At 42.1% G+C, this 25905-nt stretch overlaps 1 protein-coding gene across 9 annotated transcripts in view; it reads left to right on the plus strand.

Moving 5' to 3' along the window:
* Positions 1 to 25905, plus strand: part of sox6 (SRY-box transcription factor 6) — a 138015-nt gene that overhangs the window by 51437 nt on the left and 60673 nt on the right. For all 9 annotated transcript variants that reach the window (XM_084359626.1, XM_084359623.1, XM_084359628.1 and 6 more), the window contains 2 exons: positions 209 to 419; positions 18128 to 18217. In XM_084359626.1, coding sequence (XP_084215752.1) covers positions 209 to 419; positions 18128 to 18217 — 301 coding nt within the window. The remainder of the gene's footprint in view (positions 1 to 208; positions 420 to 18127; positions 18218 to 25905) is intronic.

Consider the following 25905-nt stretch of genomic DNA (forward strand, 5'->3'; position numbering starts at 1 on the left):
CAGAAGCTTCTGTATGAAAGCCAGAGAAGGAGCCATTTGATACGGCCAAATCGCCCCTGAGCCGCAAAAACCCAGCAATCACCGCATTTGAATGAAAAACTGTCAGAAAGCTCAATGGAGCCCTGACAGAACACGGAAGCACTCTCATCATTTTAATACAAATCCCATCCCTTGTTGCCACCCCTCCCGACTTTTGTTTGTCTTACAGGAATCTGACAGCAATAAAGTATGTTCCCTGTACTCCTTCCGGAACAATTCCACTTCCCCACACAAGCCGGAGGAGGGGGCCCGGGAGCGAAGCGACCTGCTGAGCGGATCAGCGTTTGGAACTCCGGAGCGCCGCAAAGGAAGCCTGGCAGACGTAGTGGACACACTGAAGCAGAAGAAGCTGGAGGAGATGACAAAGACAGAGCAAGACGGTATGACTCCCCGTGTGTGTGTGTGTGTGTGTGTGTGTGTGTGTGTGTGTGTGTGTTTTGGGTATGGGCGTAGGAATACCTTTCTCCTCCTAAGTGCGCCTGATCTCCCCAAATGTTCCCTCTTTCTTTTTTCTAAGTTTCTAGCTTACCGACTGTCCGCCTCTTTTCTCTTGTATCTCCCCGTCTCATACACTCATGCGGACACACACAAGCTGGGAATACTGACGTTACAGTGTTTCCAGTTTGTTCTGAACCTCTTCCAATGTGACAAAGACTGTGTGGCAGCGCACCTCGGCGTAAGTGTGGTCCTCTGCGGTGCCAAGGCAAACTCTTTGACTATTAAACTCATAGTGCTGACCTGATGCCAGGAACATTACCTCTTTTTTATTTCGCTACACAGAACGCTTTTTCACTCGGCGCAGGTATTCTGCCCACAAACAACCCAAGAACCTCCTCACGGGTTTTTTACTTGATTCGTGCCTAATTAATTCATATTATTCAACACACCATGACAATTTTAGAGTTTTTGTTTATCCTACAATTACACATGGAGAAAAACAAAATCCCTTTCTGTGATAAGACTGTTAGGTCTATGTCATATCTGCACCCCGTTTCACCCCGCTCAGCTCTCCCTCCCACAGCCTGCAGTCTATCAAGAGTATGGCGGAAAAACAAATATTTGAAAGAGCTGCTGAAACACATCCCCCTTCTTAATTAGGGCTGTAGTAATATAACTACATCCAATCAAATGTTAAACCCCCTTGGGAATGCATGTGTCTCATTTAGTGTCTGGGGAGCTCTTAGCTTAAGCACTTCATCAGACGAATAAATTAGACCTCTGTTAGCCTAAAAATAATTTGCCACTTCTTTTTTAAGTGTTCGTTTGGTGATCTTTGTATCAGAGCGTCGCAGATAGGCCACTCGCCGGATAATCATTTAGCCACGTCCCGATATGCGGGCTGATTATTTGTGGTGTTGTTTGGATCATAAAAGACAGAACAATCAATCCTCATTCATCCGAGCACCTGTAATTTGGAGATCATTTAGAAAGCTGAAACGTTTAGATTAATGAAATGGATCAAAATGACAGACAAAGGTCAAGATGTATGAAATATTAAACACACAAAACATGCCGGTGCATGCCTGCGCTTTTCACCTTGTACTGAAGCTTTTGTTGACGTGTGACGCTTAATTATTCACACTGTATTCGGTACCTTTTATATTAATTTATGACACATAAAATAAAGGGGTTCTGCTACTAGTTCTATGTTTTACCATAAGGTAAGCATGTATTTCATGTGTGTCGTTTCTTGCGGGGTTGATTTTCAGGGCAAGAAAGCCGGTGCTCTCTGTAGCAGCGTAGGGCGTTATGATAATGAGCCCCAGCTGGTGAAGGCTGGTTGTTGCAGTAATTTAAATGGTCAAGTGCAGCTTGTAATCCAGGGCCGTATGTTAGCGCAGGGAGGAGAGGGTGCTTTAGAGTGCCATACAGCTGTTTTAATCTCCTGTTAATAATAGAGACTTGGTCTGCCTCATGCGCTGTGCATCATCGCCACCTAAATAAACTCCCTTGTTGGAGGAAATTAGTTTCCGAGCAGGGAACACAGCAGAAGACAAGAGCCTCACAAAGTTCAGCGCGCTGTCCCCGAGCCGCAGGAACTGAGAGATACTCTGTTCTTGAGAGCACTTGAGGAAGCTTCAGCGGTGATGATCAGTGATTACTGTAAAATGGAGGGAGAGGGAGTCTTAGAAAGTGCCAAAGGAGAACCTCATGAAAACCTTTGAGAAATCATAATCTTATGTCTTTGTTTATGGAGAGAGACACGGTTGGAAATTGAGAAGGACAGGATTAACCTATTAAAGAACATACAAGAAGCTCGGAGAAGCCATTTGTTGTCTTAATGATGTTGCTAATGTGGCGCAAGCAACAGATGAGCTAAATATATCGCTTATCTAAGCATGACAACTGTTGCGTCTAATTCTGCTGCTTTGGTGCCTGCTTGGTCGGGATCACCGACGTCCTCAGAGACTCTTCACCATCTGCTGCCATTCTTCTCCAGGCTTCCTTGTCTGCACCAGATAGGTCATTGTCCTGACGGACTGGGGATGAACGCAGTGACCTCACTTGTAGAGGGAAAACAAATGGCCTGTGGTAGACTACTTATGGAACGTGATATTCCACTTAAAGCTTCACTGGTCGAAGCTTGGGGTTGGAAAGCTTCCTTGCCATGGTATAGTCGACTGTCTTTATTAGCTATACATTAGCTTTTCATGTGTGATGTTTTATGATGCACATTCATTGAAGCCTGATATTCCATCTTTTCAGTGTAAATTAAAGGTGTCTTTTCTAGCCCTAATCATCTGAATGATTAGGGCTAGAAGAGACAATACCTGAGCAAATATGTTGTCTTATTTCACTAAAACTGTACGTCTCCATTCAAAGAAAATTATTGGTCAGTTTCCTTCATTCGCCATGATGCCTTACAAACAATAAAACAATAGAGGCGGTCTCAGTATTATAGGTATCACTCCTCCATTCTTCCATCTCTATATATTTGTACCCTTTCACCCTCTCCATCCTTCCACCCTTCCTTTCCATTTCTGGTCCTTAAAGTGCTTTAAGTGCTTGTGACTGTGCTAATGAATGAAAATGTCCTCCCAGCAGCAAGCAGCACATTTAGCTGAATAGTCACCTTTGCTGTAAAAGCTCTATTAGGCCCAGTTGCCAGCAGGGCTAACGATTGTGCCCCATGTTTATTTACTAGGTATTGTAAATGCATTATTTATGGAAAGGTCTCCAGACAGCACTTGTCAAGAGTTAAAAATGTCAGTATAAAGTATTAGGGGGAAAAAGAAAAATAGCCACCATTATAAAAAACCAAGGTGACCTTGATTTGATTCACATGCAATTAGAACAGTTTTATATAATGCACTAAAGTATGAATCAATACTGTACAAGTCAACACGGAAATACTTTGTGTGTTGAGGCTTTATGATCGTCCCCAAGACAAGGACGGGTAATTGGCTTTAAGCTTCCTTTCTTGGCTTTTAGGGATTTTCCTGGGCTCCGTGTCCTCTTGTTGAGTCCTTGCCAGTGAAACCAGCACAGAATTGGATGCAACTATGTATCTTTTTTCATCTTTGTGTTATTGAGTGGTATGCAGAGGCAGAGTCTCATTCTTTCTTCTTTCACAAGTAAAGAAACTAAGAGGCATATAGACAAGAAACAAAGAGGGTTAGATGCACTCAACCCAACATGTTTTTAGTTGAGCTGCGTAACAAATACCTATCTACCATTCAGTATTACAGTCTGTTTTCTGGTCGAATCAACCTTTCTCAACCATTTCACCATTGTTGAATACAATAGCTCTGGTATCCAGAATCACAGCACACTGTTATGGCTCTGTTCCCTGGATGCTGTTGAGAAACAGTGCTGCACGCGATCCAATCCAGCCAGTGAACAGGTGTGGTGTGAGGACATTTGACACAGCTGTTAGACCGACAGTGGAGACTTTTCATGTATAACCCTTAGCTATAATCTATAAATATCAATAATCTAACCATTTTCCAGCTTTCATCCAATAGAAAGCAGACTGACAGACACATTTAAAGGGTAATTCCACCAATTTAACACATTTCAGTGTGTTTACAGGTCTCGGGGAGAACTACTGCATATATAAGAATAAGTAGCATGAAGCCTTTTGTGGCTCCAGAGGAAGCTGCACGTGATCTGATAAATTCCCTCCAGTGATGTCACTCAGTGGCTAAGTTGCATTGTGGGTAATGTAGACACTAGGTTTTGAAAAGCAGCCTACATTGCACTCCTATAACACTTTTGGACTCATTATGGACAGTTTAAAACAAATGATCAAAATCGATAGAGCACAACCAGAGATATCACATTTTTAATTGTTTTATTTTCTTGCTAATCAAAACCTGACTCTTACATTACCCACAATGCAACGTAGCTATTCATTGACATCACTGGTGGTTCAATTTATCCCCCGCAAGACCTGTGAACACACTTTAATGTGTAAAATTGGTGGAATTACTCTTTAAGTACAAAGAAAAAAAAAGTGAAAAAGGATGCCTTATATAGCCTTTTCAGAACAGAGTGGATACAGTAGGTGCTTGAGCAGAATACTCAACTGGAGCCCAGTCAAACTGTGACCCCTTTCTAATCTCATATAGAAGGGTATTTATTGCCACGGAGAAAATAGTTCTCCTATTACAGCAGCAGGTAACCAAGCCATTGCTCGTGGCATAAAACAGCACAACATGGTGTGCCATGAACTAATTGTGTTCAGGGATCAGGGTCACGTGTGTACTGTATGTGTTCCTGTGTTATCACTTATTCTTCCTCTCCCTCTGCCTTTATCACCTCTCCTCTATTTGTAAGTGTAATCCCCCCGACGGGCTTGTGTATTATCACTGTATAATGACTGTGCAGTAGGTTGAGTGTGGGGGAGTGATCAGCATTGTGTGCGTAGCCCCAGGTCATTATCCTCTATTACAACAGGCCATGTAATGAGATTCAGGGATGGGTGAAAGCTTTGGAAGAGAATAGGATCAGCTCTAAGCCTGTGGTCTGATTAGCACTGATGAACTCTTGACTCTGTTGTAACACTGTCCCCCGTTAGTGTCGCAGCCCCTGCTGACTCCAGGCGGAGGCTAGCTGGAAATTGGATGCAGGTGCTTAATAGCGCCGACAGATTTATCTTTTGGAAATGTATCTAGTTTAAAGTTAGCATTAAAAAAGATTTAGAAAAGGTTTTCTTAAGGTATATCGCTGTACGTGTAATGCAGCCTGTATTATACATTACCTCCCTCCCCCCAAACAGACTGATGCACTTTCTCCCCTCCTCTTTTACTTCCCTCCCATCTCCCCTCTCCTCTCATCCCAGCTGCCATGTCATCTGGTTCTGCTTTATCCCACCTAATTAATAGGAATCTTTGTTATAATGATCTGAGCATGAGCCTCTGACTCTATGCATATGCAATGAGGGCTTGAAATCCAGTTGCCTTGGTTGCTGATTTTGAGGCAATCTTCACACACATAGCTCTTCGCTGTCTCTGAGTGGAGCAGCATCCTACCGGACGATGTGAAGCCGGGACCCTCCTGGCAGGACACACACAGGCCAAACATCAGTCAAGCACCAGCATTTCTCCTGTGCGGCGTGTTCCCACCTCCTTTTAATAATCTTTTCTTTATACTGTCAACATGGTTTCAGCAGGCTACTTATCTTGATGCAAGTAATCTATTTGATCAAATAGCCAATATAGTTTTGTGTGTGTGTGCGCATGCCTGCATATACTGTACGTGTCAGTGGGGGCCATCCTGTGTGTCTGTGTGTGTGTGTGTGTGTGTGTGTGTGTGTGTGTGTTCTCTCTTGGCCTGTGGCGTGGTGCACCAGCCCAGCGGAGCAGTGCTCTGGTCTGTCACTTTTGTTTGAATAGGTAATGTAGATCTGTTCAGGCTGAAGAGACATGAGCTGGAATCGCTTGTTAGGACACATGATCAAAAGCGGCTCTCTGCTCTCTGCCAATCAACCCTCTTGTCACCCTGTGAAGCAGACGTTAAATAGATTTTTCGGCTGTATGCCGCGGGCAGCCTGCCAGCCTGACATGTGAACTTTCGCAAAAAAGATACCCTGCCCCTCACTCCTCCCTAATCTCACTTTCCCTTCCTCTTCTTTCTTGTCCAGTTTTTGCCTCTTTTCCCTTCCTTTTTCTCTCCCCTTCCCTGCTACCTTCTTGTCAACCTTACCTGATCCAGATCAACACTTTCCCTCCTCCTAAATTTTTGTCTCCCACCCCATCTAACTCTCCAGTGACAAAGTTGCTCCTCTGCCAGGCTGAGATCAGAGCCCACAGCTAAATGGAGTGGCTGTATGAGGGGAAGAGGGAGCACAGAGTGCCTGGTCCTCTCCTGAATTATGTATTTACTATCTGTTCCAAAACAGAGCCCTCACATAACACCAGCACGTCCCCACAGGACGACGGGGGCCGACACAGGTTTCACTTTACACAAGCTAAGATACAGATTTTGTTGCCACTTTCAAAACGGGAACCCTTTCTGCTGTCTTGGTCATTCAGATGACAAAACAAGCAGCTGCTTCTTCAATGTGCCATTCTTTGCATTCAAGATCACCTTCCCCACTTCTCATATTCCGATTAGTCAACAGTAGCAACTGCTGTGGAGCATTCCAGGGGCCATCTTCCCGGGTTTCAGCTGTTGAGCGTGTCCCCCTGCACCCATGCAGCACAAAACTCCCATTGTGATCCTGGCTTACTGGCTGCACAGGAACCCCTTGATAGGAGGAAACGGGTGTCTCTGAGAGACAAATCACGGCCAGGGTTGCACAGAGGCTCGCTTGTCTTTGCGTACTCACACACCCTCACGCTGGCTGTAGGTATGTCTCGTTAGTGACGTCACAGCTTGTGCATGTAGAGAAATGGTTAGATATTTATATTTGTTGTTGAATTTGGCTGAAAAAACAATAGACCTGCCTCAGGGCTGTGCTGCGTGTGGGCGATTAAATCAGCAGCAGTTTGTAATGGCCTGTCTGTTTTATGTGACACCGCAGTATTTGAAGGGGAACAGAGATGGTGAAACGCTGACACATAAGAAGGCAGAAGCCATTAATGCTTCTATATCTGTCAGTGGGTCGTGAAGCCAAGAATTGGGAAATGTGACTAAAAGGATCATAAAGAGGGACATGCACAGACAAACTTCATATAGTCAGGACAGAGGAGGGGGGAGGGGCGGAGGCGGTCAGAAATAAGGAGAACAGAGGCTATTCCACAATGGGATGGGGTGCAGAGGGAGGGCACATGTGTCCTGCTGTGTGTGTGTGTGTGTGTGTGTGTGTGTGTGTGTGTGTGTGTGTGTGTGTGTGTGTGTGCGTGCGCGCCTGCCTGCCTGCTGTAGCGTTACACTGGGAGACTTGTGTGCCAGCTCAGTATCACTGTCCTAGCTGTGGCATTCAGCTCCCAAGCATTCTCCACACATAACTTGACAAAAGAGCCGGTGTCATCTGACCGAGGATCAAAATAGTGTGAGTGTAACTCACACCCTGGGCACAGACGGCCTCTGTGGCCTGCTAATGATTTCGGAGCAGGCTTGTTTTGTAAGTCAGACGTACGTCAGCCATCCAGCGAGGAGATCCGCCTTGACACAAGTAAACATGACAACTAGTGTACACGCAGCCAATTAACATATTTGCATTGTTTTTTCCCAAACAGCGAGCGTGTATTACACCAAACTTTGATGGTTGCCTCTTGAACAAAGAGACTATTTAATCAGTGATGATGAAACAGATGTTTCCTCCCACTCAATGCTTTCTCTTTCTCCTTGTTCAATAACATTACGTGCGGCAGCAGATGAGATGTCAGAAGAAACGAATAGAAATGTGTTTTATTGCACTGCAAAGCCTGAGTGCCAATGATTATAATTATTTGACGAATGTCATCTGTCTTTGGAAGTACCTTCAGAATAATTTTTTAAGTCTGCACCGGTCGGGCGGCTAATATGTTTAAAGACCACGTTGTCAATTGCACATCATGAAGTTCAATTGATTAGTTGTTATTATTATTTAAAACTAGGATTAATGATTTGCTGGGGCAGCCTTTTTGTTATTCTTGTCCCAATTAGCATAATATTGGAGAAGAAAATTGGATCATTAGACTCCATAATCATTTTACCTCCTTTACTGCACATGTCATCTTCCCCTTTTCCTTCTTCTTTGTCATTTTTTTCCCGGGGTGGGTGGCACGTAGCTCGACAAAGGCTATTCGGGTAAGCCTGTTGTTAGCTTCCCTGTGAGCTGCACCAATGAGCTCAGTCACTCATGAGAAGCAAATTTCTCCATCTTTGCCCAGCAGGTCTCAGTCCGTATGGCTCTGTATCCAACAGAAAGGAAATGGGCCGATTGAAAGGAAAAATGCAGCTTCTATTGTTGCTGAACCAATTTGAACAGCAGCACATTGAGGCACTTAGCTGTGGGCAAATGAATGGGGGACTGCCAATGAGTGGAGATGCTTAACCTTTAGAAGTGCTGTGGTTACTTCATCATTTCTTTATCCCGTGGCAAGGCTAGGGTCATAATTTCATTTTTGACTTTATCTGATAACTTATTGTGTTGATCAAGTATTAAAAATGATGACATACAGGCTGGAGTAATAATTCAGGCTGAGGATAATGTCGGCCTCAAAATCAGTCCGTACACAACAGACCACGGATGTTGCATTTTTTCTGCTTTTATGCCTGTAACATGCTTTTCACATTTAAAATTTTTTTAAAAAGTGTCCTCAGAATCAGGAGATGGTCAATTGCACTTCCATAATTAAGGCAATAAATGTGATGACACGTGTGATGACAGATCATCCCATCAGTAAAAAGCAGGCAGGGGGGCTGACGGTCTACTTACCTGAAGGACTGTAGCTGCCCTGTGTTGTTTTCTCTCTGCGTTTTAATTTAGCATTTTAAACACTGACCTGACACTCTGCATTACATCGAGGTCAATCCGTGTCTGATGACACAGTGTTACAAAAGACCCAAAAGAGATGTCTAATAATTCTTGTAACTTTTAAAGAGTGTGTGCATGTATCCCCCTTTTTTCCTGAGAACGAATACGACAAGCTAAAAATAGCGACCTTTGGTCTTACAGTCCAGTAAGCAGCGTATGTGCATCCTGAACTTTGGCATCTTAGTAAATAAAGTTGGCTGCGAGATTCAATGAATGACTTTAATTACTATTTGAAAATGAGAGAGAAAAACTGCAGAAGACGAAATTAATAATACCTTCGCTGTGAGTTTCGATTTTCTGTTTTTACCCTTAAAATACGTAATTTACTTAAACTGAAATTAGAATAAAGAATATAGCCGGCAGATATTTACACGCACACACTTGAGCAAAATTCAACACATTTACAGTATGCCGTATTACCAAACGTACAGTATATTACCCTGCTTATTCTGGTAATTTGTGCTTTTTTAATGTCTCATGTTATGGTTCAATCTCTGAAGCGCATCGCCGTCGTCCAGTATTTATGATGGAATAAAGTTTCGATGTCTGTTCCCGACACTTGGCTTCAGTGCAAATTGTAATGCATTCATGTGGATCCTATTAGTCTCTTTTTGTCCTTGTAGAGTCAGACACCCATTAATTTACTAAATCACACTGAACAGCCATGATCACAGTACTCCACGTTTTCTTCACACGTCTATTAATTTAACATAGATGAATAAATGTGAATGTTTTCGAGCATTGATTAGCAGGCAAGTTTATATCTGACAGTTAAATTGCAGGGTACCCAAAAAAAAATCTCTCCGATGCAAGGTACCCAGTAATTTAATTTTTGTGTGAAATTATTATAATTTATTACAGTGTGTGGACCCTAATGATTACCGACATCAAATGGAAATTATAAATTGAAATCAAGTCCACAAATTTCTCCTTGTAATGTTCGTCTTCCCAAGTGCTGATCCCCTCATCAGCATCGGCTGAGATTCCAGAAGTAATGTCTACTTTTTCTTTCTAGTAAACCAGAAACATCTTTTTTCTCTCTTACTGCATGATGCATTACTTTCCTGCTCTATTGTTATCTAGTCGAAAAAATAAATTAACAAATGTTGCACTTGAGATATGCCAAGGTGCTGTGCTATATGAAGGGCTTTATTAGGCTGATTATAATAAAACCAAAAACATGTATAAATAGGAATTACCAAGGATTAAATTAATTTGTGTTTTATCTTTCTCCGTTTGAATGAAACCTCCACTTCTGTTTGACCTTGTCTGGTTCCTTAAACATACAATATTTGGTCCTCCCAAGTTTAATCAAAATAGCAATTGTTTGTTTCCCTGTTGAGTTTCAGGGTGCATTGTATTGATAGCTACGCTCAATAGACTCCCTCTGCTGCCTGAATAAAGGCTTTAAAGCAAAGAATGTGAGAGGAGAGGGAATGAAAAGTTCATTTTGCTATCCAAGCATTTAATGGTCCTAGTTCTTAAAAGTGACCTTGTGGAGTAGAGAGCGGAGCAGCACAGCAGCTCCTTCCAGATGCACACATGGCATCCATCGGGGGCACAATCACGCACAGTCCCAACACCTCAGGCTCGGACATATGTTGAGTTTTATTTCATTCTTCTGACATTAATCCTATTCACCAGCTGTTCTGCCAGCTGCCACTCTCCGGCTTAAGGGGAGATTGCAGTTTTGGGGGCTCTGAGTACTGGTTTATCTTGGCTCCTCATCTGCTCCTCACGAAGTTTTGATTGGATTTTTTTCCCCTTGCCCTCCCCCTACTTCCAGGTTCCTTGAGTTGCATACTTTCCTGCAATCTTTTCCTCTCTTTCAACTTCTTCGCTGTTGTCTTTACGTGTCTCTAATTTGTGAGTAGATAAGAGGCTGAAGTTTGACTTTGAATCTTGGCCCATTGGCCCCTGCAAGGCCTGCACGTCTTCAGCAGTGTATCCTCAAGATATGTTAATACGCCCAGATTAATACTTAAGGCTTTATACAAGGAAGGAAGGTACAGAAGTCTGTGACGTCAGCCCTTTAACTTCTCCCACCCTTTCTCTCAGGGAAGCATTTGTAAGGCTTCACAGTGTGGAAACCTGCTTACCCCAATGTCACCTAACAGCATTTCTGTAGGATTAGCCTGGACATGGCCTCAGCCTGTACGGTTATGATTATTGACATATTGGGTCTGACATATTTCACATTTATGTGCATTGTCTGGAAGCATACTCAAGTGTTCTCAATGTCATTTCTGCTGAAGTACGGCCGGGCAGTCTGCGAGCAAGGGCCGCAATGAATTGATCATTGCTCACTGCTCACTTTAATAATTCAAGCCTGATTGCCACAGAGTGCCGCAGTAAAATGGATTGGGAGAGGTCACATGCTGCTCAGCTCAGGAGGTGAAGCCCCTCGGGGATGGTTAATTCATATATGCTTGATAGACACGTGTCCTATTTAGAGAGGTCAGGTTGCTGTGTGTGTGTATACGTCTTCCTAGAATGGCCAGGTCAACACTGTGGGATTAACACATTGGTCAGTGCAGATAAAGGCGAGGGATAAGGGAGAAGTTCCTGGTCACGCAGGCCAGCGTGTTTTGCTGCCTGAGGAAAAAGCTAAAATAATCAAAAGTTACCTGCAAATTGCATCTAATTTTTTCCTACGTATTTACAACGTTTTTAATAGTGTCAACCTGTGGGTGTAAATGTCGAGGTCTTTCGGTCCAATTGCCTTTTAACTTTGCAGCCTTGCAGTTGCTAATGGAATAAAAACAAGGGATAAAATTTAATTTGCTGGAAGTAACCACAAAATGTTCAATCAAAGAAACAAAGCAGCGGAAAATAGCCCACTGAACTGAACTGAATTGATTCCTTGAATACAAACTACGGTACGACTTTTGATCCAATGTCAGCCTCCACGAAGAAGCTTCTCAAACTCATATTCACAAAAACACCAACTAAGAAAAACTACAACCGACCTATGACTCATTCTAGACATTAACACCAAATCTTTGCACTTAGTGAGAAATGATGTCTCTGAGTTGAGGTACAGTAAGAAGTATGTACATGTAGTATGAAACGTGTCAGAGCCTCAGATGAGGCACATCTCCAGGAACTCTGATGTATTTATAGCGAGTGTTTACATGACCAAACAGGAGAGTCTAAAGGTGACTAGATGTTCACCAAGTGGAATAATGATTAGGTGTCAGTTAAAGAAAGCCCTCCACGAGGTGCAGGTGCTCCACAATACACTGACATGTCTGGACCTTTTTATTTATGCATTCCAGCACTAGTAATTACATATTAAAAAGCTGGAATTATTTAACTGCACCAAAAAGTCTTCTGGAAATGGTAGAGGTTATTAAGACGGTTGACAACGAGGAAAGGTAATTGCCTGAAAATGAGCGACAACGCACTGTTGTGCTCAGAATGTTTTTTTTTACCCCCCCAGCTCCCTCTTTAGCGTTTGCATTGTGCGACATCACCCGGGTGTGTAACCTATTGCGTTCCGATTGCTCCCTTGCAATTAGTGCCCTTTTTGTCCTCACTTCAATAACGCCATGATTATGGAGACTTCAGGAGTATTTGCAGCATCCAACAGCTGTTGTCTCAGGGACTACCGGCTGAATGACAAAAACATGTTTTCTCTCTGCATTTCACTTCCCTGCCTGCCTCTTGTAATTATTATGTTTTATTTGCTGTGATGATGGGGTCTTGTTTTTAGTGTGTCTGTGATTAAGATATTCAAAGGACTCCTTGGAGTGTGTCACAGTCATTTTCTTTTTTATCAATCTCGACTTTTGATTTGTTTCCCGTGCAGTGCAGAGTGGATGGGAAATTAGACGTCAGCCTATCATTGTCTGACTGAGATTCAGAGTTTTATCTCTGGGATACAAATTTATGCATGAATTAAAGTAATATACTGTATCTAACACTGAATATAGGAGCGAAATTTAGGAGCTATTTAAGACATCCCACTTCATCTTTCTCATTTAGAATTCAGACATTTTTTTACACGTGTAATCTCTTGGTACAGTCAATATAAGGTAGTAAATCAAAAACACTGATATCATATAGGGGAGTCATTAATACATAATTTACAGCTCTAAAAATTATTGCAAGATAAAGATGATTTGTGTCATTTTCAAACTAACCGTTCGTGGATGCTCCTCGTCCCACTGCTTACTTCATTAGAGCTTTTAGCAAAGCATCACCAGGCTACAGTCATCAACATATATTATTATATGACCATATGTCGCTGACGAGATCCGCAAGGGAAAAAGTTACTTTTTTATTCCTCATCAACATATGCATCGTAAAAACATGCAGGACATGATATTGTTCACTGGTAGGTCAGGATTCATACAATTATACAGTACATACTTTTTGAAGTTGCATTATTTTTTCCCCCTTTTTTCCTCCACTCTAGTTTTAACAGTGATTTCTTTTATTATGAGCAGTACTTGAGCAATATGTATAATAATATCAATTTCATGTCATTGCTTAGAGAGTCAATCTTAATACATTTTAAAATGGTGCATTCTTCAGTTTTGTTATTGCAGTTCATAAATCTTCTTAATGCCAAGTTTAGTATTCTGTGGAGGTTTTGGTCTTCTATAAATGGATTATGACAATATGTAAAAAAAATGTGCTCAATTCAAGCTGAAGCTTGTTTAGAGACTCTAAACCCTATTTCCTGTTTCCCCGGCTCCTCCCCACTGTCGTTTTCTCTATTCCCCCCGCAGTACGGGCCTCTGCATTCTTGGTAGGAAATTATTTATATGGTCAGTGTCAGTTGATCATTGATTTGGTAATTACACGTTTCCCCTTGAGGCTGAGACAACTGATATACAAGGCCAATGCTAAAGGGGAGGTCTCTTAGTCTGTTATCCATGACTTATGGCTAATTTGACTCTGCTAGATAGCCCTCTTTTCTCTGCCAACTGCTTTTCAACACAACAAACACTCAAACACGAGGATCATCTTTCTCCCGGGAGAATAGTGCACACGGAGAAGCTCAGAATGTGGTAGCAGACAGTTGAAACGATTTCATTGCTGACAACACAGGGTAATAAAATACCAATTGCTGCATGTTGTAACAAACCATTTTTTGTGCTCTGAGGCATGTCTTTTGAAAACATGACGCCGTGTTTCATTGAATCAACACATTTAGTGGTTTAAACCTTTTAGAGATTCAAAACATTGATATGTAAAAGTGAAGACAGTCCTTTTTTTGGCCCTGGTATATTTGCTAACTTTAATATACACGCTGGACTTCATATCTCTACTGCAATCCGGAGAGCAATTTGAAAATTAGTGTGTCATGAATTTTTAAGATCGGCTTTATTACTGTCCAATCCAATTCCGAAGTGACAAGACTTGATTTGTTTGAAGCTGTGTTTATTTGTCTATTTGGTGTTCCACTCAGCGATTTGAGCTTTTCTACAGTTTGCAATGATCATTTGAATGAACTACTCTGTTTAGAGCAGCAATAAAAACATAAATTAGCAAATGACTTTCCCCTACCTTCGCCTCTCAACCACAGGCATTTATAGCTTAACTAGCACTCAATTTAATAAAAGTGTTTTGTCTCACTTAGTGCGAACAATAAAAAATAAATTCAGTTTATTAATGCTGCATTAAAACATCAGACGGTATGAAATATAAGTGGGAAAGACATTTTCCCTTGAGACTGTCGGTGTCAGGACAGATAGCTGGTGGTAACCTGCCTCTTTGCTTCACTCCTGTGGTTTATACTGAACATGATATTCTGGCAGCACCGACTGCCAGGTGCTGAAAGCTTTGTTTATGTCACACATCAAGCTAGAAACATTCCTTTGTTGAGATTTATGAGGATCATTAGCTTTGTTTTTAATACAGTAAAAAAAAGCCTAATCTAGCCAACTCATCTCAGCTCTAGGTGTCTCAATCCCTGCGCCTGTTCACCCACATCAGTCAGATCACAGAATACCTGCACAAGGATGCTGTACACCAGCGATGACAGTGCTGATAGGAGATAAACATGTTGAATTTGGCAGAATTAAATCAGTGACGACTATTCACTTTCTTCTGAGTGCCACTTGGATACTCTCTAAAAAATCTCGGGAAAGGCTTCCCGGCATTTTTCCAGCTATACAGCAGCAGCCCCAGAGAAGAGACAATGAGACCCAGACGGGCTTAGTAGTCCAGAAACCATTCCTCTCTCAATGGGAACACGTCTTGGACACACACTCCAGTAGTTTTGTCTTGTATGTTGCTATCTGTGCTAGCTGCAGAGTGGAGGGGGTCTGTGCCAGGCAAGGGTCCATAGGGACCATTGGAATCGCTGTGGCTGGAGGAAGTTGGTCTGGGTCCAGTGGGGCGATCTGGGCTTGGTGACAAGCCAAGCTGTCTACTGCAGGGACGCTGGGAAAATGTAAATAAGAGCCTGATAAGGGCTATTGTTTTCATTCCATTCTCATCCCAGCTGAATGGCCTGCTCCCCAGCCACAGAGCATTTTATCTCGAGAGGGGGGGGAGGGAAAGAAATGGAAGGGGTGGTGGTGCGAGAGATTTAAGAGCCCCCATAGGAAAATAAAAATAAACTCACTGGACTCTTCTCTTGTTTAAGCTAATTCCCCAGTATGTGATGTCCTACTTTGAAAGGACAAGAGCAGAAAACCCCTCTTTACAAAAACTTCAAGAAGTTCTGCACCAACTGTCTTAAATAATTTTGTTGCCGTTTACTTGCAAATCCGTGAAGTGTGAATCTCGTTTCAGAAATAATAAGTGAGTTCAGCGTGTATCAATTTTTGACATTCTCTGTGTCATAACTTGACAGTAATTATTATGTTGAAACTAACCAGTGTGTCCATTGGCATTTACAATTTCCCCAGAAAAAACAGACATTTCAGAAACTGAAATAGCATTCCTCCCATTAATCTAAATTCTTCTGAAAACTAGGCGGTGGAAGGGTGCTTTGAAAAAAGCCAGACATCTGACTCATTTACTGTTTTCCTCGAGCACGCCTGCGCAAAAAGTTGCTCCGCTTTCACCGAATCCATTTTTGGTTGCCTGTTTTGTCGACGCTGTTCGAACACTGAAAGATGCTTGAGAGTTATTTTATAGACTAATCCAGGTCATTATTCACCTCTCCCAGGTGGAAGGCAGGGAGGACAGCGTTGCATTCCAGCTGTAGTCTCTCCTGTTGGAGGACTTGGCAGGTCGTGTCTGGCCCAGCGGAGGGGATGGAGAAGTGCGGGAGCGGCAGCTCTCCTGGGAGGGAGGTGGAAAGGAGGGGGAGGACTGGAGTAGAATGGAAGCTGGCACCACATTATCTCCAACAGTTGGTGCATTCCTTAATGATCAAGTGCTGGAGCAGCATCTGTGATGAAAGTGTGTGTATGTACATATGGTTGTGTGTGTGTGTGTGTGTGAGGGAGCATATGTGTGCATATTAACATATGTTCACTGCATTTGTTTAATTCCCCTTTACAACTCTGTAAAACTAAGTCTTTTCCGTGCTGTAGGGGAGAACATGTCATGCACTGATGTTGTTCTGTTTGTCTGAGGATTATGATTTGAGGGGAGTTTGTTGATCCCGGAGAGGAAGCTGTCTCACCCAGGGGTGAGGAGAAGGGAAGAAGGGCTGAGCTCTGCTACTCCCCCCCGCCCTTAACCCCTGTTTTAAGATCTGTGATCTTTGTACCACAGGGGGAGTTAACACACACAAACACACACAACACATGCAGCCTTTTCTCTCCCCCTGTCTTGGGGTCAAGGGGACAAACTGTGAGTTGGGAATTGGAAAGTCAATAAAGCAGAAGTAATGTTATAATGACCCTGAGCTGGAAGATGTCCTGTCGACCCCCATCACATTGGAGGAAGTGGACAATCAAACAAAATGGTCACTCTGCTTGATCTCTCTGAGAGCCATCCTTAAACAAGGCCACAAGAACTACTGACTCCCTGTTCCTCCCAGTTCCTCTGAAGTGAGTGTTTGTCAGAACGGTGTTTGGTCGGTGCAAGAGATGTTACAGGCGGATAAAAGGAAACAACACTTGTATACATTCTCAACCGTATAAATCGACTCTTTGTTTGATGTCAAGGATGATAAGAGTGAAACTGGAAAAGTCCAAAAAATTGCTTTGACAGGCCCTCTCAGTCTTTCCTCTTGTTTCTGTGTTTCACATTATGAGGAATCAAAAACACATGATGGCAAGATCAAACTGAGAAAAGCCTCCTTGGTGGCAACGATTGAAATATTTACATCCTTATGAATTGCATCCTTTTGTTGCCAGAACTATGATCATGAATGATTAACTGTTAGATAGTTAGTTGGACTATTCACTGTGGCGCCCCAGGGCTTTGTGGTCATAATTAGTGCATATGTTGTGGTTTGCATTTTGCTCCAGCGCAAATGATATCATCCTCAGGCACTATATGAAACCTGAGGACACTTTCTATTGAAATCAGCACAGCCGTTTTATATTCATCAAATAGGCATTAGGAGTAGTACAACAATTGTTGTCCCATAATTGCATTGCTGCTGGTTTTTATCAGACTTAATGGGGGGAGTAGCTGCATGTCTTGATCTGGTTCACATTGGAGGCAGTTGGTGGAGACAGTGGCTCAAGGTGGAGGCTCTCTTGTGCTGCTGGTGTTTGATGGGAACAGGCTGACCCCTAAGCAGTGCAGGGATGGTGGAGGCCTGGGTCAGCCGGCCCAGCGTGTTCTTTATCAGCTACCCCAGCGACAGCATGGCAGATTGCAGCCATTCCTCCTCTGATTCATTGTCTGCTGGACAAATGTTAATTGTTTTCATCATTGGCAGCCATGTGAACGCTCGGACGTACCCAGTCTCACTCCTTGCCTCCCACTTAATGTGCGTCTCTGCCCTTACGCTATCCCCACAATGCCTGCTTCCCTCCTCACTCCACCCTTAGCTCATCTTTCTACTGTCAGGCTGAGCCTCTTTTAATGCTCGCTGCGCAATACCATCAAATAAAATACCCCTCTTTCGAGTGAGGCACTGACTTTCTTTAATTTTCATTTAAGTGAATAGACTTAGAGATTTATAACATCCAAGAAACTATAAAAAACAGGAACCACATTCTGAGCAATATCGAATAATTATGAAAAAACATTACAAGGACTTATCTTTCATTCAAATTGCTTTATACTTCTTTTTTTTCCATGTGTCTTTTTCAGATTCCTCATGCATGGAGAAACTTCTTTCTAAAGACTGGAAAGAGAAGATGGAGAGGCTCAACACCAGTGAACTGCTGGCAGAAGTCAAAGGTAGGACCACACGCTACCACACAAGCACCGAGCCGTGTTAACAAGTCCCTCATTCCTATCAGACATACATTATCTATGGACTGTATAATCTCAGACACCGCCTTGTACTCTGAAATAAAACAAAGGCCTTTGGCTGCCCTCCTCATTCATTTCTCTCCTCGCTTATCTTTTGTTGGAATGCCTGACTCTGTCCAAAGCGCTGTCTTCAGAATTCCAGTCCACTTAGACCCATTCTGAGCCTCTATGCGCCTGTCAGCTGGTTACAGTTGTTGTCCCGTTGGACGACCCTGAGCACTTGCTACTCTTCTCTGGCACATGCGGTACGTCCATGCCACTCTGGTAATTGTTGGACCCAAAGCGTGCTTGATGTAAACAGAGCACGGCCGAGCTGAGGGAAGAGAAGCCGTTAAGAGAGGAGAGGAGAGGAGACGGTGCTGAGTCGTCTCCTCAGTAAGCCTGCGTTTGAGTGGAATGTCTTGACTCTGACAGTGAACGCCCCGCGCGGCGTATCAAGTGCAGCACGGCGAAGCACTCCCCCCCAAAAAAAGTCTGTGTTTATGACAGGGCGAAGGTGGGTCGAGGATGGGCAGGGCTGCTGCTCAGTCCTTAGCACTGACTGTTACTGAGAGCTGGTGTGTTTATACAGCACGGGAGAGCACAATACCAGCTGGCTGATAACACCAGGCTGTCACTGGCTCCTGCTCTCTCCCTCACCGATCATTAGACAACTTCTTCAGCTTCGTTTTTTATTTCTTAGAAACCACCTCGACAATATACACTCCATATATTCTCAATGTAACACTTAAATGGTTTTTAATAACATTCATGAGGACTTTTTCACAGCTCTGTAAAGAAGGTGATTTGATAATTTGCTTAATTGTCTCTTATATAAAAGATGTATGGATGTCATACATAAATAAAACTTTAATTATTGAATTACACTTGTGGAGGAAGAGGGATAAAAAAAAAAAAAAAAGCCTGTTGAACGTTCTAATAAGTATATTCATTGGCAATAACCTTAATGAACTGAAGGATAAATCACTGCTTGGTAAACTAGATTCATTGTACCTGCCCTTGTGTACTGTATGCCACTGTAGATCAAAGTGCACTGGGTAAAATGTTTAAAATGATTTAGCCTTTTGAAAGCTGGTCTGTTAAATTACAGGCAGGGCATTTCTTCTGTTTGATGAATGGGAACGGGAAGGTTACTTGGTGGTCTGTAAACAGGTAGGGAGTCTGATAATAAACACTATGGCCTCTGTCTGTTGATGAGTTATGGAGACAGTCTATACACCACAGTTACCAATATAAATGCTTCTCCTATCACAGTGGCAGCCTTAGATTTTTAATTAGCATGCCATTTCATATGACTGTAGACATTTCAAAGGGCTGCTTTGTGCTCCCCCTTACAAATGTCTCTCTCTCTCCGCGTTTGATGTCTGCCTGATGTAAATACGGGCAATTAAAAAGGAGCCCAGGGTTGGAGACGCACAAGGTCCACCTAATTAAAACACAAACAAAGGTACCAAGCAGAAAACACCTTATGATTAAGATCTAAAGTGTTATGATGAATCAGAGGTCCCATTAATTGTTAGGTTAAAACCAGTACAAAAGGCAAACATTCCTGTAGGTTTTAAATGAATGAAAGGAAGTGGGGACTAAAGGCTGACATGCAGATAAACACCGCAGCACCTACTGGCAAAGCGGCCTTGTATATTCTTTACTGATCGCTAACAGATTCCTCAACCAATTATACCGAGCACCTCGTAGGCCACCTTTCAGCATTGTTCCAAAGCCTCAAAACCTTGAAAGCCGAGGGATTGTGTTACTGCAGCGGCAAGTAGAGGAATCTGACTAGTGAGCAAATCATTTCGTCTCCAAATGAAAAACAATAGGTGTGACAGAATTTGACCCAAGGCTTTTACCTCTCGAAAAAGAAAGACATTCTTTTGCTGCAGTTGTGTTCAAACATGCCCCGAATACTTTATCTTGTTGAGGTGAACACGCACGTACAGTAAACAAACAAAGCAAAACAATTGTATCAACAACATCAGACGCTTGCTTTTCAAGGTCTGCTAACCCAACCTACCATTTACCTCTTACAGATGACACATCTCTAATTATAGCTTACTGACATGTGGGTGTTTGGCTACATAATGTGCTGCTTCCGAGGTAGAGACATTTTTTAGAGTAAGTAATCCAGTAGAGGCAGTGTGCTTAAACCAGATATGTAGAACGGTGTTATTAAGGGTTAATGATTTCAAATCTCCATCTGCCTTTCCTTGTGCGCTGTTAGGGCTTAGCATCAGGGCAGGCGAAAAAGGAGAGTTTGTGAAGGAGCATTAGTGGCGGATTTCTTTTCACCCGTCGATTCCAGAGCTAACTGTTTGTTTTCATACCTGAGCTTAGCTGTCAATCTGCAGGAACGATGAAGAGGGAGATGAAATCTCTGAACAAAACCACAGAGCAAGAAAGGGAGGCCGGCTGGAAGGGCTCCAAACCACAGAAAGTAGCAGATAATAGGAGGCAAGGTGGAAGGAGGAGTGCAAAGAGAGAGAGAGCAAGACAGAGAAAAAGATTTAAGACGTGGATACTTACAGTTGACATTTATAATTATATACCTCGAAAGAGATTTTCTTTTAAAAAGATGCAAGGCCCCGTTTCATTACGTGATGTAGGACACATATAGCACATGCATTATTGCACTGTGTATATATGTACGCACACACATATATTGTGTCAACTGTGGTACACAGTGTCCTATGGCAGATAAGGTTGCTCTGTGTTGCATGCTTGCTCTGTGCAGGGTCTCTGAGCCTCATACTCAACAGAGCTATTTAAGTTTCCCTGCTGAGTGCCAGTTTCCCGGCCCCCCATTGGGAGGAAAAAAAAAAAAAAAAAAGCAAAATGCTCAAGCATTTACTCAAACTGAAGGAAAATGTGTAGTTACTAAATTGGAACACAAGCTGTATTCATTTCTCTTGGAATTTACTAAAGAAAATATACATAAAAAAAATAAGAAAAAAGCTTAGCATTGTACACAAGCGTTGACATGGCAGCTTGAATTCTGAAGCAGGAAAATCGGGGAGCTCTTGCACTGTCACAATCAATTTGAGAATGGTGTCTACATGACAGTGGTCGGCTGCACGCAGACAGTCCTGTGGCAGGCAGATAAGTGGAAGCTCTTTAGGAGGAGAACACAGGGCAGGGAAGGGCGGCAGCTGAGACTGATTCGATGCTGGCCCTACCTGTGCTGGCTTTCCTCCTGCACAGACAGAAAGGAGACCACTGTGTGAACACAGAGGCCATATTGTTCAGCCGTACGGGTTAGCTTCAAAACACGATTATTCACTTTAAAATTTAACTGTATCCTAAATGGCTTCTATACAGTGAGGTTCTGATGCCACTTGAGATACACAGCACAATGTCAGTCCTCATGTTTTCAAGCGATACAAGAAATAAATAGGAAATAAATTGCATATTTCAGACGTTAAATGGCTTGCATGCATATCGGTATTATGTATGGAATATTTTACCCAAACATACAAAAACATACCCACAAACAGCACAAACCAGTATCTGTCCAGTTGCTCCAGTCAAAAAAAAAAAAAAAAAAATGCCTCAGTTAGCATTTTCTCCACAACACTTCAGTCAACAGTTTGCCCTGTGCACTGAGGTGAAATATGAGCCACAGTAAATCATTATTCCTCAGGCCACATTTGCCAGATGAATGTATGAGAGTGTTGGACTGTGTGTTTTTCTCCTCTAATGAATTGAGGAATTTAGCTTGTGGCGATGGAGGTAAAAAAGGAAGTGCTGTCCTCGTGTGTGTTTGTGTTTGTATGAGTGCAAGTGTGTGTGGGATAGAGTTCTCCGTCTGTGTATTGAATTGTATTCTCTTGTCCCGGTTTGTTTCATAAATGACTTTTTTATAATTTTATTACTTTAAGATTTTTAAGAAGGAAGCATGATACTTTGAAGATTTTTTTTAGTTTAGATTCATTTTTATTAATACATTTGGTGCAAAGAATCACATGACGCCTGTTTTCATTTGAAAAAGATTGTAAAACATTTGCAGTGCTGACAAAAACACTTTTTTTAATTTATAAAATGAAAGTAAAGCAAAAGCAAATTGTATCTTCATAGCCATGAAACGCTGACCCACATCTGTACCAAGGATGTAAATAAATACCAGAACATTATTCAGACATGAACAGATCAGATTTCATCAGTAGCTTCAGAGCAAGTTTACATTCATCTGGGCATTACATGGAAATCATGCATTATTGTCCAAAGGAACTGACTTCTCTTTGTCAATGTTCAAACTTTTCATTCAATTTCAGTCACCATAACCCGTTCCAAAGCTTTTAATTCAGTTAAGCAACTGAATCATACTTCTGTATTATTTGATTCATTCATGTATGTTGTAAAAAATAATGTAATTCTGGTGATTTTGTATATTTTTGAGGGCAACATTTATAAGGAGTAAAAGTTACTGCATAAAAACATAAAAGACAAACACAAATTCAAGATATTTTTGTAACAGAAAGATGTCAGTTTTTTTATCACAACCTTGATTAAATGATATATATATATATATATATATATATATATATATATATACATATATGTCTTCAAGTAAACTAAGTGGTACTCTTACATACTTTGTGAATACATGTAGGTCCCAGCCATCCTGCTTCCTCTTCAGCTATTTCAGTCTGTTACTTGTGATCTGGATTAAACCCAGACAAAACACAGGCATTGTTGATACCATCGAACACAACAGTATGTAAGTGTTTTAAAAGATCTTGTTTGCACAGTCCAAGGAATCAAGTACATTCTTTCTTCCTTTAATTATCAGCCGTATAGGTGATGAGAGTGATGAATAAATGTTCTGTGAAAAGAATGAGATAACATCTAACTCCTAATTCACTTACAAGGTTTTGTAGACAGTAAGCCGTTGCCTTCATTACTGTCTTGCAGAGCTTGAAGAGCTTTTGTATCAGACGGACCTTGAAAACTGTGTATGCGTTTTTTTATTTTTAGGGCACAGGGGTCAGACTTTAGTCATAAAGGCTGCTAGAGATGAATAGAGGGGTTGGAGATCGTTTTCCTGTAATGATCTTTGCTGTATGCATCCTTGCATACACACAAAATCCTTCACGGTGCAAGGGTCTCTGGTTTGTCGCACTGTTTTATAAAGTCAAAGAATGACATATTCAAGTAGTGAAAGAAAATAGAAGAGAAATAAAGTTTCTATGCCGAGTTATTTTTTTGTCTTCAGTGTTAATTTCAGGGTCACTGGCATCCTTGTGGAGTAATGTGTTCGGGTCGAGCCTCTATCTTGGCTTTGATGAAGTACCTTGTCCAGTGTCATGGATAGACAGTGAAGTGCTGGGGCTTTTACATTAGCATAATTATACTGAAGAGTGAAGCTCCCTCTATCATCAAAATATTAGTCTCCATCAGTGTTCAGTGTGAACAGCAAAACCAGTGTAGATGAAGTGTGCTTTCATTAATAACCTCTCCATATGCCAATCATTAAAAAAAAATGTCTGCTGAGCCTTTTAAATCATTTTGATTCTGTAAAAGTGTCTTAAAATCACATCAACACTTATATTTATATGCACACACATGCAGACAGACGTATAGATATAAGAAGCTTGTGATTCCAGATATCTTAAGTATTTCCATAAAGTTATTGAAAGTCTCAAGCACATTTAAATGGTTTCAAATGATTGAGATCTTAACAAGATGATGGGCAGTTTGTCTGCTATACTGTACATTCAAGTGTGCGGACTGAGCATCATCGCTGCCAGTGGATGACATGTGCTTGTGAGTCATTGCTCATGCTTGTTAATGGGGTTTTATTGGCAAGATTAACAGCTTTTATATCATGGCAGAGGCAGCAAGCCAGGTAAAACAGCTGTTGCTCATATTGTCTTGGTTGTAGGGCATGGAGACGCGTTAACACCATATTACTGGAAACGCATATGGCCGTGTAGCCTCGCTGAACAAGTGTATAGTAGTTAAAGGCAAAGGGAGTATCGTAAAGCCGGCTCGTGTTATTCCAGCTTCTCTCAGTGTAGTTCCCCGATATTTTTCTGACCTAAGGACAAAATGTTTCAAATATAATAAAAGTGAAATTGGTACAAAGGTTGACTTGCGTTTCATGCTTTTGTGGAAGCAGTTTTATGGTTCTGAAGAAAGGCCTTTGAGCAGGAAAAAATATATTTTGAACACTAAAGAAAGTACAAAAAAATGCCATTAGCTGCTATTCAATTGGCTCTTTGTGTTTTCCACAGAAAGACTGGACAAAGGGTCAGATGACCGCAGAGTTCACACAGGTGTGCATTTACTCAAAGGCATGTACCTTTTATCGATCGGAGCAGCACGCAACACACATCTGTACACACTCGTGTCTGCATTCACACACACTTCAGGAGAGAGCAGATAGAGAGAGAGAGCCACAGCACACAAGGCATTCTAGCTATGTGCGGTTTGTGTGCGGATACAGCTTGGTACAATCGTAGCATTTAGACAAGTCTTAATTTACTTAGGATGGGCTCACAGCATATGGAAGCGTCCACAATAGCCGACTGATAGAGAGACAAAGAAATTCCAGTCTTCTGGCGCTAAAAAACTCAATTCAGATCTGGTCATAATGGCTCAGCTGTCGTAACCAAAGGAAGGGAAGAGAATAGGGTGCCTTGTGATTTTCCCCCTTTTCACCCTCGCCCTCCCTCGCTTTTCTTCTTTTTTTTGTGCCTGAATCTTTTATCTGTGTTATTCACTCGGGACTCTTCAAAGTAACAAGCCTCCTTCTTTTTCCCCGGTACTGGACTTGGAACCCAAATTAGAGACTGCTTGATTAGAGCAGAGAGGAGGGAGCCAAGAGAGAGGGAGATGTGGGTATTGGACAGAACAAATCGCACCCCTACAAAGTGCCTTTTATCCAAAGACCCCAAGGCTCAAATACCCCCATCCCTCCCCAAGCAACCATGGCTCTGCTTGTTTTCCTCTTATCATTTATTTAGTCACCCGTTGATGTTTTCTGCCCTACTTTGTGACGTTTAAAAGAGGCAGGAATCTCAAAAGGTGAATGCTGAATGGACTGAAACTGAACAACACGGCCGTACCCTCTCCTCCTCCTATGTGTCAGTCTAGTATTGCTGAAGTTAACACGGTGGCCTGAGAGGAGGAAAAAAAAAAACCAAGCAAAGTGCCAGCACAGCTTGACCGTTCACTCCTGGGATCCTCTTCCTGTGTCAGGCTGGTATTGTCCTACTGGGCTTCAGTCGTCTAACAGGAGAATGTCACAACATGTTAGATCTGGGCCGACTGCTGGGGTTTATGTAGCGCCAAGGCATCTCTGGGCTGTCTGTCTGCCATCGGAAGCGCAATGTGAGGAGACATGTTAACGGGCAGACCCCAGCCCCACCGCTGTTAAAAGCCATGCAATATGCAGGAAACGGCCTCTTTTGTCAGCAGGCTGGTCGGACACAGACCACGACTCTCCTCTTCTGCACCACCCAATAAAAGTTTTATCTCCATTTTAAAGCTGATCCATAATTTAAAGCAGGAAGAAAGAGATTTTAACACTAACCACTCAACAAAAAACATATGCGCCTGATTTTCCACTGAGCTGTACAATCTCAAAGGTGAAATTCTTCTGTTTTTCATATTTA

Source organism: Pagrus pagrus, assembly GCF_965226575.1.
Source record: "Pagrus pagrus genome assembly, chromosome: 1".
Lineage (NCBI taxonomy): Eukaryota > Metazoa > Chordata > Actinopteri > Spariformes > Sparidae > Pagrus > Pagrus pagrus.